General features: G+C 37.5%; 1 protein-coding gene across 2 annotated transcripts in view; it reads right to left on the bottom strand.

The window, feature by feature from the left end:
- Positions 1–17: 17 nt before the first annotated feature.
- The window catches only part of DZIP1 (DAZ interacting zinc finger protein 1), a 39,046-nt gene continuing 21,229 nt past the window's right edge, over positions 18–17,834 (bottom strand). The window contains exons 13-21 of one of the 2 annotated variants that reach the window (XM_071430967.1): positions 13,572–13,631; positions 10,434–10,579; positions 9,951–10,146; positions 7,319–7,448; positions 7,090–7,140; positions 6,078–6,280; positions 5,606–5,736; positions 1,917–2,088; positions 18–1,178 (exon numbers count right to left, since the gene is read on the bottom strand). In XM_071430967.1, the coding sequence (XP_071287068.1) occupies positions 1,096–1,178; positions 1,917–2,088; positions 5,606–5,736; positions 6,078–6,280; positions 7,090–7,140; positions 7,319–7,448; positions 9,951–10,146; positions 10,434–10,579; positions 13,572–13,631 (1,172 nt within the window). In that variant the 3' untranslated portion in view covers positions 18–1,095. The remainder of the gene's footprint in view (positions 1,179–1,916; positions 2,089–5,605; positions 5,737–6,077; positions 6,281–7,089; positions 7,141–7,318; positions 7,449–9,950; positions 10,147–10,433; positions 10,580–13,571; positions 13,632–17,834) is intronic. The other variant, XM_071430968.1, reaches the window with a different exon arrangement.

Genomic DNA, 17,834 nt, shown 5'->3' with positions numbered 1-17,834 from the left:
ATGATTAGTTTTAGAGCTGAGGCTTTTTTCTTTTCACTTAGTGTTTATTGTAAACCATGGTAGAAACTTAATAGTTTAAGACATGGACATATTTTCTTTAAAATGTTGACAATTTTATATAAAGTTCATGATAAAATATAAAAAATATGCATTAAAGATTGTATAAAGTAATACTCTGCAGTATATTCTGTTCATTGGTTTCTTGCAAGACCAGTTTCAATCTTTAATGTAAACATTAGAGGTAAAATCTTCACCTCAGAGAAATGATAGAGACTTTCACCACTGAACTCATGAGTGTGCTGGTTTTGGCTGGGGTAGAGGTAATTTTCTTCACCATGGCTGGTATGGGGCTGTGTCTTGGATTTGTGCTGGACACAGAGTTGGTAATAGAGATGTTTTTAGTATTGCTAAGTAGGGCTTGCACAGAGCCTTTTCTGTTTTTCATACCACCACATCAGTGAGGATAGGGGGTGCACAGGAGGTTTGGAGGGGACACAGGTGGGACAGGTGACTCAAACTGACCAAAGGGATATTCCAGACCATGTGACATCATGCTCAGTATATACAGTGGGGGAAAAAGGAGGAAGAGGAAGACATTTGGAGTGATGGCATTTGTCTTCCCAAGCCACCATTACAAGTGATGGGGCCCTGTTCTCCTGGGATGGCTGAACACCTGTCTGCCCATGGGAGCAGTGAATTAATTCCTTGTTTTGCTTTGCTTGTGTGTGTGGCTTTTGCTTTCCCTATCAAACTGCCTTGATCTCAACCCATGAGTTTTCTCACTTTTACTCTTTCAAGTCTCTCCCCAGTTCCACAGGTGAGGGAGTGAGTGAGTGGCTGTGTGGGGCTTGGCTGGGGTTAAACTATCACAAAAAGAAAGAAGAATTACTTTGTTTCCAAATAGACATGGCCAGTAATGCATATTTCAATAGTCTTTTTCAGAGTCAGACTGAAAGACACGAGAGCTCTGTAAACAGTATTCCTTGTTATTACTGGACCAATGAGAGAAGTTACTGGGAAACACTTGATGTTTTCACCTGCATTTTGAACCCAGGCAGAAGCCAAAAGCGGGACCTCCAATCAGGAATGGAACAATTATATGTCTGAAGAATCACTCCAGTCTGTTACAGTGACCAAGCTGCTTTTTAACGTGCTTGTATTATCAGCTTCGTGAAGGCCTTTTAAAACAAACAGACAGAATAATTAATAGTTATTAATACTCTTTTGGGGATATTTTTACTTTGCATTTGTCTATAAAAGAAAATGACATGCTGTATGAGCAAACACCTGTGGACTTCAGGAAGCCCCCAAATTGCAATCAGTAAGCAAATGACAAGTGTTGATAATATGTAGATTGTTTCTCTCACAGCAGATAAAGCAAGCAGTCCTCGCCAACCTTACTTTCCCTTCAAAAATAACCAGAAGTATCCTTATGTAACTGACACAGCTTTAACCTTTACATATATTGAAATGTTAGGGTTAGAAACTACTATATAAATTATATGTAAGATTGAGGCTTTTGCTTTAGCACTAGTTCAAATATTTACTTCAGCCTGGTAAATCAGATACCTTGAACAAACCTGAAATGTTATTATTCTCAAGAAAAAGGGAGTTCCCTTCGCCCTTAAATTTGGAAAGAAAAAATACCTCAGATGATTAATTTTTAAGATGATGTTGAAGTCTGATAATATTATGGTTTAAAATCTCAAATTTAAGTTGGTATCTCTGTGTACTTATGTGTGTGTGTGGTTTATGTACCATTAAGTATCATAAAAACATGATATTTATATAGCAAGAAGCCAAACACAAAGGTTTTCTTGTTCTTTTCTTACAAAACCCCATCTATTGAATTACAATGTGTAATAGACTGTACTGAATCCTCCTCTAGGTGGGTCAGTCACTTATGAACACATTACCTTCCTCCTTTGGTGCACTCTTCTTGGGAAGGCCCCATGCATGAACCACAGATGCAGCACTGGGCTCGTTTTTCTGAACTGTCATTGCCTTCTGACCTCTGTTCTCTTTCATCAATAAAATGTCTTCTTCTACTGATGAAATATCCCAATCATCTTCATCAGCTTCTGCGAGCTAACAGGGACAAGAAAAAAAACAGGCATTTTTCCTTTGTCTGTTCAAGCTGTGCTGAATTCTTTCCTAAACTCAACAATGTGAAACTGCTCAAGGAGAATGCACTAGCACATGGCCTTTATGAAGTCTATCATCACAGTTTTAAAATCCACATTAATTCAATTACCTAAATGATATTAATTCACTGTTACCATTCTGAAACTAAAAGAGGTTTGGTTGTGTTTTTTTTTTTTTTTTTTTAAGTCAGAAACTGCAAACATTTTAAGTTCTGCCAGTTCTGTATCTGGCATAAACCTCTGTTTTCAGGTATTATATGCCAGCCTTAAAATAGGATTATTTTTTCTGGGATATTCCAGTGAGATGAAAGTCATTTAAGCATTAGAATGTAGATTACTTACATGAAAATAAAGATATGACATGCAAGGTGGCAGTTTACAAGCTTTCTATAGTCAAACTAGGAAAAACTATTGCAGTAAAGGCCTTTTCAATTTAAACCTAATTTATTTAAAGATAAAATTAAATAATGAACATTTTAAAAACTGCATGGTGCTCAAACTTTAAATATACATTCCCCTCAAGGCTCAGTGTCAGCATATACAAACATATTTTAATTAAGTGGTGGATTTGTATACTAAATTCACAAAATGAGAGTCAATTCAGACAGATGAACCTGAAGGCAATGAGTCCATGGTCCCTCTTACCTCATCTGCCTGAGAACTAAATATCTTCATTCAGCTTTAGCAAGAAGAGCTACAGAATTTCCCTATTTTTCAGTCAAATGTGGTTTGATGGATTTGAGCTGTTTTTAGAGAGCTAAACTGTGGAAAGCAAACAATGTTTTCTCCCAAAGCTAAAACCTTATTTCACTGGAGTCTCCAGCGTTACAGTAAGGATCTAGATGGTGCTTCCATTGCACAGAAGGAAGGTTCAGATGCTATTAGAAAGCAATGTAAGGTATGTATAGGCTAGAGAAAAATCAACAAATATGAACATGTCGTATGTCTCGAAAATGGGTAAGGGACTGCAGTAATGCTTATCTTGCAACATAACTCCATTTTAACATTGCAAACTGTTTTTCAAAAACTGACAGATCTGCTCAGTGTGCTGTATTATTAACATACCAGAATTCACTATTGCTCTGTTTCAAATGATCTGCATTTGGAGGGTGTGGTAATGGGAAAGTCAGTCACATATATTGAGAAATGCTGGAGGAAGAGTTTCCTTGAACATTCAAGAAGTCCCAAATGATTGTTAAAGTAAAAAAATGGAGATAAACATGTCAACTTCCAACAGAATTCAGTTTTGATCAAGTGTAAATAAATGGCACCAATCAAAACTGCTAAACAGTTTTATTAACTCAAAGACTTATATAAAGACATCTACATTAAATATATAAATATGGGCATAAATATATGCATATAATTACTAAAGTATACAAGATGGTTCTTCTGTAAAGATTGCAGAAAAAAAGTAGCAGTGCCTGCCCTGGTTTCATAAGCTTATTCTGAACTCATGGTGTCCATACAAGATACAATAGGGACACAATGTATTCTAAATGAATCATAGCAACAATATTTTTCATAAAATGATGGAAAGATGTGGGTTGGAAGAGATTTCAAAGATCATGCAGTTGAACTCCCCCACGACAGCCAGGAAAACCTTCCACTAGACCAGGTTGCTCAAAACCTCCTCCAACCTGACCTTGAACACTGCCAGGGATGGGGCATCCACAGTTTCTCATCACTGTTCCAGTGCCTCACAGTAAGAATCTGCACCCTCACAGTAAAGAATTTCTTCCTAATATCTAATTGAAACCTACTGTCTTTTCATTATAGTCTAATTTTCTGTCCAGAAGGATCTGTTCCATGATCTTTCTGGGCACAGAAGTAAGATTAACAGGCCAGTAGTTAATCCCAGGGTTCTCCTTCTTACTTTAAAGAAAATAGATTTATTTTCAATTAGAGACTTTTTTCAATCAGAGACTACACTCAGCTGTGATGACTTCTCAATTATTATGGAAGAATGGCTTGGCAACTATATCAACCAATTTCCTTAGGACTCTGGGAAGCAACTCATTGAGTCACATGGATTTATATAAGTTTAGTCTACTCTGGGGGTCTCAAACTCAACCTTCTACCACAATAGGATGGATTTCATTCCCCCAGTACTTGCCTTAAGGTTCAGGGGCTTGAGAGATGTGGGAAGGGAGATTTACCAGTGAAAAACATGGCATTTTTAAAACATAGGTTTTGAGATTTATTTTGCTACAAGTCTTTGCCATTGAAGCCCAGATTCCTGAACACAATGGCTCACCATCTAAAGATCCTTACAAAATCATCCTGCCAATTTAACTGTGAGCACTTTGTGGTGTTGAAAAATCTGACACTACAAAGAATTTGGAAATAATGCTAGATAGAAAATTGCACTGTAACAGTCATGTCTGCGTTGATAATTTTGAGTCTGGTGCAATCTGCAGCTCCCACACAATCAATGAAAAACTTAGGTGTCATCAATGGCAATTACAAGGACACAGGCTAAATGTGGTTATGCCATCCTCATGGCCAAAGCTGATTAGGACAATCACTCCTTTCTGGAAAATGAAATAGAAGTGTCACCGTTTCTGGAGGGAGTGATGAGTTTCAGATTTAACTCACAATTAGGAAGCCCTAGGGTATCAGTTTTATTATAGATAACAGGATTTTCAGTAATTATTATTTGCTAATTTAGTGAAAAAATATTGTATTGAATGCTAGAACTAGTACCTGTCTGTCTACTTCAATCTAGTAACAACTACTCAAACTGAAATAAAACCAGTATCTGCTGTTGACGTCTCATTTGAAGCAACTTTTGTTCCTTTTAAAAACTGTCCAAGCAAAGACCCCAAATTGCAGCAAAATGGTTTACCAATTATAGAACTCTACACTGAGGAGAAGACCAGGATGTTAGGAGCCTGAGGGGTAAAGAGTCTACTGTGTTAGTGTTCTGCTGGTGAACACAGGCCATGCTCAATGGGCAGCACAGATCTGATGCAGTCTGAAAGCAGTTAGTGATTGTGGATTGATGCAGAACAAAGACCAATGGAATCTGTCCTCTCATTAAAATGTATTTAAGAGACCCATATTAGATAAAGCTCTGGAAATAATGTTTTTAAATATTAGATAAGCAAATTCCTTTTCTCCTCCATCAAAACAAGACACTAGGAAAACAAGTAAAGGAGGACTCTCTATGCTGCTGGAATAGAAGATAAGAATGATACCATGCCCAAACTTTGAGCTGTACTGATCCAAACCAACCAAGGTATAAGCTAAAAAAGCAGTGTGGATGGAATAACTTGCCACTGGTCCCTTGCTAAACCAGTGCTGGTCTACCCAAAAAGACTACTTAGCTGTAATTCCAAAGCTGTCTTGGAAAATTAAGTTCTTTGCTGCATCAAGATGATTTCAGCGTGAAAAAAAAAATTCAACATACATATAGTTCAATTACTGAATGTAATAATGCTGCATATTAAAAGTGATACCTTTGGTTCTTTCACTCCTTCTTTCTTAGTAAATGCCTGCGCAACATTAATTCCTCCAGCTGGTTTGTTCTTACTTCCATGGTTAGAAAGACTCTCTCCAACTTGTTTGGTCAGTTTTTGAATAACTGTTGCTAAAATTCAGAAAAAGATTAAATTGACAGTTTCCATTTGCAAGGAGGGACTTTACTGTAAACCCTCTAGAAATTTTCCTCAAAGTAAAAATAAATAAAAGATGTCTCTCTGAGACAAAGATTGTGTCTCTTCCTGCGTTTATATAGAAGAGCATGATACACATCTTTAAGTAATACATTAACAGAAATACATTAGCAAAAACATAGTGTTTACCTATAGATATATACTCTCAAGACTAGGTAGTCTGCTTTCACTATGTTTTCTAACACAAAAATATTACCATGAAATGCAAAATCATGCACAGCTGTTACAACATCCATATACAAATGCAGTGAAAAACCTTTAGAAGTTTTGGCAGGTGTTCCAGTTTCTTGAGGTCCATTTTCCTCCATCCTATCCCCATTGCTTTTGCCAAAAGGCTTCTGAAAAGCATGGACTATGCTGCTTGATGGTTTTGACTGCTTTTGCAATGCCTCTGGTGCTACATAAGACTGTTTCATATCATCTTCATCAGCTTCTTCCTCTGAACTGAATGGTGGTGTTCTAAGGAAAACCACATGGAATATGAGCACTTACTGGGTTTCAGTGCATGCATCAACGCATACATGTTTAAGCTTCCTTGCATTTTCCTTTCCAAGAATGTGCATTTTTCCTAGTGCAAAATGACAGAATCTCCCCTAAATTTTAACTATTTAAAAGAAAAAATTAAAAAAAATCACGCTGCTAATTAAATTCAGAAAGTTATCCCAAATGCTCTCTTTTACACACATGGCTCTTTCCATTTACGCAACCATCTTTACAAAACAAGAGACCAATATAAAACAAGTCTTGCCAGGCAAACACAGATGGGCTTTCATGCATCAGCAGGTAGAGCAAATTTCAGGGTCAAGGAATCTGTGCCACAGAAAGTCTCTTGTGACAACAGTTAGATGTGGGAATTTTTCAGTGCAGGAAGTGTCAAAGTAATGCACCTGTTGTGAATGGAACATGGAATATTGTATTTCATTTTGGCTGCACTATGAAAATATCAATAAACAACAAATTTAGGTCCCCAAGGTCTCTAAATGCTATTAACACAGTCAGAAAAAGCATCTAAGAGAAAAACTAAACAAAGTTATTGATCTTATTGAATATCTTTTTCTCAACCACAACAAAGAATACATATGCTGAAAGAACAACATGCTATCTTTCGGGGATTATAATAACACACTCAAATGGAGTAACACTTTAAATCAAAAAATGATTGTATGCAGCCCAGATGATGTTTATGAATTTAGCTTAATAATAGTTTTTGTGTGGCAAACATGTCAACAAAAATGTTGTCTTCAAAAAGGCAAGGAAACAAAACATACGTGATGCTAGATGTCTTTCTGGAAGCTCCACTTCCAAGCATCTTCCTGGGGCTAAAAACAATGAGACAAGTTATTTCAAGACTGATAGCAAGCATAAAGCTTATATGGAAGTTTTGTGAATTCTTTCCTCAATTCTTACAATTGAGGAAATGTTCACATCAGCCACAAAACCCCAAACCCATAGTACTGTTACGTGAGGGATGAGTGTTTTTAGAATGGCATCTCTTACTTTGGTGTAGAACTATAGTCAGGGATGATTGCTCTTTGTCCAGGTGGGCGGACAGCTGATGGAGACCACTTGGTTGGTTTTGGAGGTGTGGCAAGCGAGGAAATTCCCAATGAGTGGCACTTGTGTTTTTCTACAAGAAAAGTTATCTATGTCATTCATACAATCAACATTCAATATCTTTCCCATTTAATTTCTACAATTAAAGATGCTACAGAATATAGTTTCACAAAAAAAAGAAGAAAAAATGCAATTCTTTTCTTCCAAGCAGTTCAGAGTTACCATGATTTGGGTTAAAAAGTGCAGCAATCTGGAAAAAAATAAACCCCCTTGCTTTACAGCAGGTCCTTAGAGACCAGACACATTTCAGAATTATTCCTTGGCTATGCCAAGCATTTTGACCCAGGAAATTAAGCTTGTGATTGCAATTGTATTGTTAGTGCTATAAACAACTACCAAAAAAAAAAGTTTATAAACATATATACAAATGTATATATATATATATATATATGTACAGATGTATATATATATATATATACATGTGTGTATGTATACACATATGTATGTGTAATATGTGTGTATATATACTTCTGGCAATCCAAAAAACCACATAATTTGATAGACTGGCTCTTTGGAATGTGACCAGACCTAGGGTTAACAGACTGTTTGTTCATGTACCCAGTGTGGGAGCTGTAGTTACACTTTTGCAACACAGCGATACAATACCAGGTGGAGAAGGCCCCATGGAGGTTGTGTGTGCAGCAGAAAAGGGGAAGAATGGGTTAACAGCCTTAGGTTTAGACATTCCTACATCCAAGTGTCAAGGGCACAAAGGAGATTAAGTTCCTCAGAGCCTGACAGATTAAAGGAGCGGCTTCTGATACCTTGGAAAAATAGAACATAGGTAGAATCTGTCTAGATTAGAAGAATTACAACAGTTAATGGGAATTTTAGGATATTGGTGCAAACATCCCTGGTTTCTCTATTATTGCCCATCCCTTGTACAATTTGCTCAAAAAGGAAAAGTCATGGGAGTGGACTGAGCAACACATGAAGCAGCTCTGGAGCTTGATCCCACAACCCCCCCCAGGGACCCTATTACAGCAGAATGGGATTCTGTTGAGAACATGGCACTGCAGCTTGTTTCACACTGGCCCTGATGGACCAGAGAGATTCAGCTCAACTGCATTGAAAGAGACAGAACAGAGATATTCTGAGCTGGAAAGGGGACTTTAATCATCAGTCCAAGCCATTAAACAAGTTGAGCCACTAAGAGATAACCTGTCTGGACAAACCCCAATGAAAGCTGTATTGCTTTCATTTTCCAGGAATGATACTGAGAATGATGCCAGCACATCTTCACTGGAGATCAATTTAATCATCTGAAGACTGCTTATTCTTGTTGTAGAAGCAACTATTGCCATCATGAACCAAATTTGGTTCACACATCAACAAGCTCGACCTGCAGGGTGGAGACCCTCACTTCTATCTATGGAAGCTAATAACTACGGTAACTAGAGTGCAACATTAATTCCTCCACACTTCTCACTTGGGAGATTTACTGTGGCAGCAAATATAAGGGAAGGAGATGAGGGCACTTTGCCCACTGAAATTAGAAAGGCAACCTCAATGCCACTGAATTTGACAGGGAATTTCAGTCCTGGTAGCATCTAATCAATTTGACTTAGGACCTTATTAAGAATACACTAAGAAGGAAGATGGATAGCATCACTGGTCAGACTCCCTCTTCAGATGGTCACTCACAGCTAGAAGAATTTTCAATAAAGTACTTCATCCTGTTGTTGCTATGTTAATCCTGACTCTAATATGTTTTGGTTTTATCATAGACATGCACATAAAAATCTGGAAAATGATCTGTCAGAAACATATACAGTCTGGGTGTGGCATAATAAAAGGTGTGGGGGATTGGTATGAGCAATTGTTCTACAGAGACCCCCCAAAAATCCATTAAACAGGTGTGATAGGGGCACCAAATTGAAGGTGTTTCTGTAGTCACAGGGTGGATAATGCAGGAACAAGGCCTACAGCGATGAGATACGTGATGAAGGGACTTCCATGAGATATGCCAAGAGATGTGTAGCTAAGGGATTATGTGGCCATGATGGCATGCTGAGGGGATGGTAGGTTATCAGGCAAAGGCTGGATGACCCTCATCACTGCAGTCAGCCAGGGAAGAGGGATTGAGGCTAAGGTGTCAGTGTTGGCGAATCTGGGATCACAAAACAAGACCAGACTCAGACTGCGACCCACATTACTGGTGCACCTGGGAACATGATCAGACTTCAAATGCTGAATTGGTTAAAATCAGAAATTAAGAACAGCCATATTCAGCCCTTCAGATCTGTGAGGACCAGCTGGAAAGCAAGGGGGTTTATTTGCTGCCAAAGTGCTACACTCCCAACACAACACTATGTATCTTGCCAGAACTAAGATATTTGCTGTTAAACACCATGTCAAGAACCCTTTAAAGAAAACAGTTTAGTTGTCCATAACTATATAGAATGTTGATATGGAAAAGCAGGAAAGCAGCTATACAGAAATGTTGTCAAATAAAACTTTAAACAGCAGCTATAAAATGTAAGACAATGAAATAAGGCCCAAAATGCACTGTAACCTTCGCCAGGAAGATGAGCACAGGCATCAGCTCTGCTAGAAGATGATGATCTCTCTTCAACCCGAAGGCCAACTTGACGTTCAAGGCGCTCTCGAATCCCTTGAATGGCGGGCTCATGCTTCCCTTTGCGTTCTCTGGCATATTCAATAGCTCGCAAAATTTTATTTAAGCGATCACTTGATATTCCACGAACACCCTAAGGAAACAAATTGTACTGTAAACACTCTTTCAGGCTTCAGATATCAGAAAGCTTGTAGAAAAATCACAGAAGTCGGTAACATTGCCCACAAGTGTATCCATATCCTCCACAGCTGTAATTTGATGGCCATCCCCTCAGGTTACTGGTTAAGGAATTACAGTTATTTAAAACATGGAAATTTAGCTTTGAATTTTATATGTTGAGAACTGTAGTACAGGAGTGAAAGAGAACAGAAGAAAAGTGGTACAAAGATTACCCTTCTTTTAAATAATTCAATATCTTACTGCTTTAATTCCCAAGGATTCCAGCTTCTCCTCCAGAGCTTGCTCCAAAACAACTCGCAATTCTTTGGTTAAAGAAGGATCAGACTTCAGAGCATTTATTAAATAGTGCTTACTTCTGTCTGGTTTTAGATCAATTTTCTCAATTTCTGAAATAAGAAGGAAAAATGCTGTTATGAGACATTTTTAAAATCCACATTACATGAGACAATTAAAAACTGCACTTAAGCATGCATTCTCTAGAACCAGCATATGTGCACTTTTTATCTACCTGGAATTGTGTCATTTTCAAAATACTGGGCTAGCTTACAAAAGCCAGCTCACTTGGAATTTGTACCTCTGCACATTGTACTCACCATCACAAGTATCTTATTGCTCATTACAGAATCACTGTAAAGATACAGCGCTAAATATTTGGGAACAAAGATCTTTACTTTTAGCATTGTACTTGAAAACTTCTGATAGAGACTATCTTCTGATACTTAAGTTCTCTAAATGTGGTATTTCAAAGAAAAGCTGAATTCTAGCAGGAATTAGAACAAGAATACTACAAACTTTTTCTTAAGAAAAGCTTCAAGCAACGTGACATTCTCTGATAAAATCACCTACTGAAATTAAACCTTTGCAAAGTTGTAACACTTTCGAAAGTCTTGGTAAAGACAAAACCTTGTCTGGGGCAGACTGTTTCACAGAAAATACATGATGGATAATAGCCATTTTCAAAAATCTTTCAAGGACAAAGTTCAGTGTCGTGTTTTCTTCTATGCAAGTCTGTGACATCATACATACTTAAAAGCAGACAAAAAAGTTCCTATCTCTTTTCCTTGCTTTAAGTGTCAACAATGACACTTATGTCAATAAAAAACTCTTATGCAAGCAATAAAGAATCATCTAGACAGATTCTCCCATCTAAAATGAAGACAGACATTTAAGTTAGGCCAAAGTATTATTGGGTCATAGAGGAGAGTAAAGAAGAAAAACACATTTAAAACCTGTCTGTAAAACTGTCACTGGCAAGACAAAATTTTACTGAATGCCACTTAAAGTAAAGGAAGCGATAACCTGTGGAACCATGATGGCTGCTTCTGTCTGGCAGTGGTCAGCAGAGCTGACTAAGAGTATAAAACATCCCAGGAAAGCTGTAAACCACACTCCCAATTCTCCTGAAATAACAGGAAAATCTTGGGCAGGAGTTTGTCTTCCCAGTATGCCTTACAGGGCAGCAAAGTCATCTGCCACCCAATAGACAAGGACAGAAGTGAAGGCATAATTCCATATTGTGACTTTCAAATATTATATTTTTAAACAAATGTGCCACTTTTTCTATTTGTAAACAATGACAGCTTATTAGAAAGCAGTTCCATTTACTTTTCATTTTTCTTTAAGGGAAAGACAAGCACCCTAAAGAGTAGACAAAAAAGCCTTAAGATGCACAAATGACATATTAGGCAGTTTTGAGAAACTGGCTTCCCATGGGGTCCTGGAAAGAACTATAGGTAATGGAAACTGAGAGTCCAATCTGCCATACTATTAGATCTGTTTTGAAGAGGACATAATCAGGCTGAAATCTCATCTGGTTTTGGGAACTGTGTGGACAACTCAGTACCTGACAGAGATGACATTAAAACTTTGATTTGATGACATTAAAAATTTGATTTATCTGGAGAACTGAGTCCTAGAAGAGGCAAACAATTGGTCTTGAGGAAACACAGGGCTATCTGACTATCCCCATTCAGGACAAGATGGCACTATGCAGTAAAAAATCCTCCCAGAAAGCCATATATGAGACATTTTAAAGTGGAAGATTCCCAGGAGCCTTCTGAAAATCCTACCTCTTTCCAATGTTAATCCTTACAAAAAAACAGATACATTTAAACTCATTTTTAAATTCCTAATTACTAAATACTAATAAGGGTAACAAGACTATCCAGCATTATCCTAATTAATGACAATATCAATTCTTGCTAATTAACTCAAGCCAAATCCTCTTTGCCAGAGCAATTATTTAAGGAACTGTTTTCTTATTCATCCCCAAATACTAGATTTAACTTTTGAGACAAGGGACCTTACATCTGGTCCACTGCCTCAGCTCCTACATAATCCTAGAAAATGATGTTCTGAGTCAAGAATTTTCACACTCTCCCTTACAAATGACTGTCATCAAAACCAAAAAAATCTTGGTCTATCTTTTCAGACTGCATTCTTTCTTTTCTCTTATGCACTTCAGGCCATGCCTTTAGGCACAGCAGAAGAAACAAAGACAATCCATCAAGAGAGAAGATGGCAAGCAAGAGAAACAGCAGAAGGAACGGCAAAAATGCAAACAGTCTTTATTTCAGATTGTTCAGAGGCACTGGATTTTCCCTGGGGAAACCTCCTAACACACAGACGTATTCAATGATTTTGTTTTCAAAACAGCATCATTCCTTTGAAATTTAAACTCACTGGCTGTAGGGTTCAAGACTGATTTTGATTTTCACACACAGAAGAGATTTTTATTTGGTGTTTCACTATTAGCTGCCTTCAGGAGAAGAACACCATGCAGGATGAACCAGTGCTTTCTGTTCTCTCACTGTAAATGTGGCCTTCTCCAAGGTCTCCTCAGAAGAGACACAACAGCTGCCAATGCTAGGCTATGTAACTTTATTCTGAATTGCACAACCCTGGCTGCAGCTGTGGCTCCTTATGGGTAGGTGCAAGTCAGATTACCTGTAAAATTATCTGTGATGCATTCATGAAAGCTGGCAGCTCCAACCTCCACCATCAACTTCCTTCCACCTGAACTCTTCATCCTCTTATGCAGAGTTTAAAAAGGGAGTGAGCTCATATTGCAATAGTGTCAGCACAAAAATTTCCTAGTCAGGGGCTTTTACCCATAATTTTTGATCTGCTTAGTTCAAATCCCTTTAGACATGTGACTGTTTTAAAGAAATTAGCCAGATTTTCATAAAAACATTGAACTTGGATAAGGAAATCATAATATTTATAAGCAGTAGCAAACAGGAGACTGACACAAACAACATTCCCACCCAAATCACACAAATATAATGAAATACAATGAAAAATACTGTAGGTATCAAATAATATTTTTTGTTTTCAAGAAACACATGCCAGCATATTTTGAGCTGAATCAATCATTACCTTTTTCCTCTTCTGAAAGCTCCTCTATGGGCTCCAGCATATGCACCAAGGGTGCCTGCTCTAATAATGAGGAAGAACAGGAACACCAGACAAAAAGGACAGAAAAAGGTCAAGGTCCAGAGAGGGAAAGTCAGAAAAAAACCCACCACACCGATGTCAACTTTCTTGATTGCTGACAACCTGCTTAACCATCACAAACCCACTGCAACATGACTCTTCAGTGCCTCAGGGGGACATTTTTGTGGAGGAGACCCTAATCCAATAGTCACTTCAGGAGTGATTCTGCTGTCCAAACACAGGTGTATGGTGTCATCCCAGACACATCAGAGTTTTAAGCTGTCAGTGCAAGGTTGACTGATACATCACACAACTTCTGGAATGACACCAGGTAGGCCAGGTAGGGTAGTTTTAGACATCTACAATGACAGGGCCACCCAGGATTACATAAATCAATATTGATGTTAATTTCTCATAAAAAGACATTTTTTAGGATGCATTTAAAAATATTGTTTATGTGCAATTCTATACTTAAAAAAGACAAGTGAAATGGACAAAATAAACCTCAAAAATATATAGAAAAATATATTAACTCACTTTCCAGAGAGTTATTAAGTACTGAGTCCATATATGCAAGACAGAGATTTAACATATGTGTATATATATATAATATATATAAATTATATATATATGGGATAATTCCCAAGAAAACAATTTCAAAAATCTTCACTCACTCCAATTGAGTAAGATTCAGTATTACCATGTGTTTTAAAGAATTCTTGAAATGTCTGTGCTGCAAACAGCTTCCTAAACACGCTGAATTTTTCATTCTATAGGCTGTCAGGTACAATTTGCTTCTGGCTTCAAAAAATGAAGTCAGACTACAGTTTATTTAAAACTTTATTAATTTATAAGACACGCTTGAAAATTATTATATGTAGATCAATTCAGGTTTTTAAAATGTTAATATTCACCTTCTATAAATTAATTGCTATCAATGAAAACTAGAGCTTGAGTGTCTTGTAGGGTTTACAATAAAAACAGGTATGCAAACTGTACTTTCAGCATTCAACTACAGGTGTTATAAGAGAAAACAATTTATTGATCAGTATTTTGGGCCTACATGCATTTTCCCCATCCTTCACAAAAAAACCTCTTGCACTATAAATGGTTGTTATGCTCTGTGGGTAGAAGGGGAGGAGTGATGCTGCATGAAGATGTTCTTTGGCATTTCTTGTACACCAGGTACAAACATGGATGCTCTGTGACAGGTAATCACAGTGAAATGAGCATTTGGAGCTAAGTGACACTGCCATATCTCCAATATTCCTCAAGTAAAAGGGATTAAATCTGGTGGCATAAATGCTCAGGTATGAGAGCTGGTCTCTCCATGCTTTCCATGCCTGTGGTGATATTCAACCTCTCACCTGCTCTTCCAAGCCAATTACCAGACTTAAGATTTGCTCCCACAGAACTTGCACTAAATAAGAAGTTTTTAAAAAATGCTTCTTTTACCATCACAAGTCATTAACAAGATACCAAGATATCTTAGGAAAACATTTAAAAGCAAAACTCTGAGAGACAAATGGGCTTCTGATCTTTCAGTCTCTAAGGCTGTAAAATTTACCAGTGGCCAGAGCATTCCTGGGCACTGGAACATGACCCTCCACATTACTGCTCCTGGCACACCGCTGCCCTTCACCAACTAAGATCCTCCAAAACAGTGTTCAGACACAGTTTGGAATCATTCCCAAAAGCCTGAAATGTGTCTGTCTAGAAGGACATAGCCTGAAGCACAGATGAAATGTTCTGGGAAGATTTAATTAAGCTGCATGGGCACTGAGATTTAATCAAGCTGCATTGGCTGAACTTACCAATCAGTAAGGCAGTTGCTGTGTAGCTGGATTTAATCTATGCTTGTTTTACCTGTACTTTGCTCAAATGCTCTCTGCTTAAAGGGGTTGACTCATCTCTGCACAAGCCCTTGCCAGGTGACTTAATGTAACAGGAAAATCCCAGTCCCCAGAACTCAGACCTGAAAATGGTCTGCTGATCAGGCATAAAGGTACATGCTTCTCTTCTTCAGTGTACCAGAAACAGAAGAGATGAAAAACCAGGAATTACTAAGACCAGTTGCATGAGCAGACCTAAGATGCATTACTGTTATGTGTAATAATGTTCACTGCATGACAACAGAAGAGATCAAATGCTAAGGCAGGAGGGAGTGCAACACCTGAAATTACCAACTTCCCTTATGTAAACAAGCCTTTTCTTTCTCTTCACTGCACACACATTCTAAGAGATATCTATGAAACATCACAATGGAATCACATTTAAGAAAAACCATTACTCTCGTTTACACAGGTGTGGAGATGACCCCCCCCCCCCCCCCTTAAGGAGTCCTCTCCTTATGTTTATCAGAGAAGGGCTTCTTCTGGCCATCTATCATCACATACTAAATATCATCAAATATTCTAGCCATCATTAAGGCCAGCAGAGGTGTGTCTATCATCCCATATCTTCCAGAGTATCTCTTCTGCCAGCTAGTATGTGTGGAGACACAGATGAGATGTATCAAAAGTACAGGTTACCTTAATTTTTCAGTGGATAATTATATTACTGAAAAATTATGTGCCCAGCATACTTCAAGAAACAATTAAATATCTGTTTTAAAGAGCATTTGAAGACAATTTCTACACAGGTGGAACAGGAAAATATCTTTAACAATAATGAAGGATTCAGGCTGTGTATGTTTCATGCATATATTATTTGTCTGTTCTTATCTACAAGTTAAAAATATTCTGACAGTACTATGGGAAAAGCAGTCTTCTGGCCAACATTTAAAGAAGAAATCCCATATACTTATGTTAAAATATGAAATGCTAAAAAACTTTTAGCCTGAACAGAAGCAATAAATTTATCTATGCTGTAGTGTCATCTACAGTAAGCACTTTGCACTTGCAATGTAACAACCTAGGAAAATATGTAAAATGTAAGCCATGGCTACACTTATTTCATGCTCCTTTAATTTATACTCAAATTACACATACAAAGAGCTGCCAGACCTAATCTGTGATGCATGTAATTTGGACCATTGTTTCTCAATTAATACACTTAATATATTTTTTTCTCCTAACTGATCAATAGAAAGCCACATACTGCACGCAAGGAGCAGAAATATTAATTTTAAACCAATATTCCTAAGTATGATTTTTTTTGACACTTACCTGAGGCCCCTAAGTTAGGAGCCCAGTCACCTCAGACTCCATCTACAGTCATCGAAGGGACACAGGCAACTTCAAAGAGCATTCAGATCTTAGTTCAGCTGAACCAAACTCTGAAGGTGCCCCTTTTCTCTGTTTATTGTCTAGAAAGAGTAAGTACTTTAACCTAATTTTCCTCAGATGCTCCAGCTATGTCCCTAGTGATAGCTGAGCCTTGGTGTCCACACCATGTTTACAGACTGAGACACAGGTTTTAATGAACAATCTAATTGGTAGCTTTGCTTTTTAACTACTGTCTTCGATTCCACCTAATATTATTGACTTAACTAAGACTAAATATTGAACAAGTATCAACATTTCAAGAGTAATATAGAAGCCAAAGCCTAATTTTAAAATATTACTTAAAAAAATAAATTGTAATTAATCTGTTGCCTTTTTGTGAGACTGAAGTAATCTTTGAAAGTAAGACCTAAGTTATATCTTCACAAAACCCTACAGGTAGCTCAGAAATGGACAGAAGAATGTTGAGCCAGAATGGCATTTAAGGAGCTCTACTAGCTCTCACAAGAAGTCAGGAACATTAACACAAAAACATCAGATTAACATAGTCATTCTCCTACTTTCCACCTAGGGTAACTCACATTTGCAACTTGGGTATCTTTTCATAACACAGATTTAAGATGTGCAGAATGAATACTAGGATGCAAAAGCATCTGAGTGGCTTTGAAAAGTGTACTTAAGTTCACATTAGAGAGCCTTTTCTAGAATTAAAAAAAAAGAATGAAGATATTTTATATGCAAGCAATTATAAGATGATCTGTGCTAAATAATTTTGTCTACACAAGTTACCAGGAAGTGCTTTCCTTTTCATAAAGGCATGAGATGCAGCCATGATGTCTTAATTCAGAAAGTCAATCCCTTGAGGAGTCCTGAAAACTTCGGGAAAGACACCATAACTTCTGCTAACCTCCAGAAAATTAGGTAAGGCAAGTTTAAAAAACAATCCAGAAGGGAAGAAAGGGGACAGACAGAGAGACCTGCA

The sequence above is a fragment of the Agelaius tricolor genome, unplaced genomic scaffold (assembly GCF_023055355.1).
Source record: "Agelaius tricolor isolate 1412-34295 unplaced genomic scaffold, bAgeTri1.0.p SCAF_7, whole genome shotgun sequence".
In the NCBI taxonomy this organism is placed as follows: domain Eukaryota; kingdom Metazoa; phylum Chordata; class Aves; order Passeriformes; family Icteridae; genus Agelaius; species Agelaius tricolor.
This window is presented reverse-complemented; position numbering and strand designations above follow the sequence as displayed.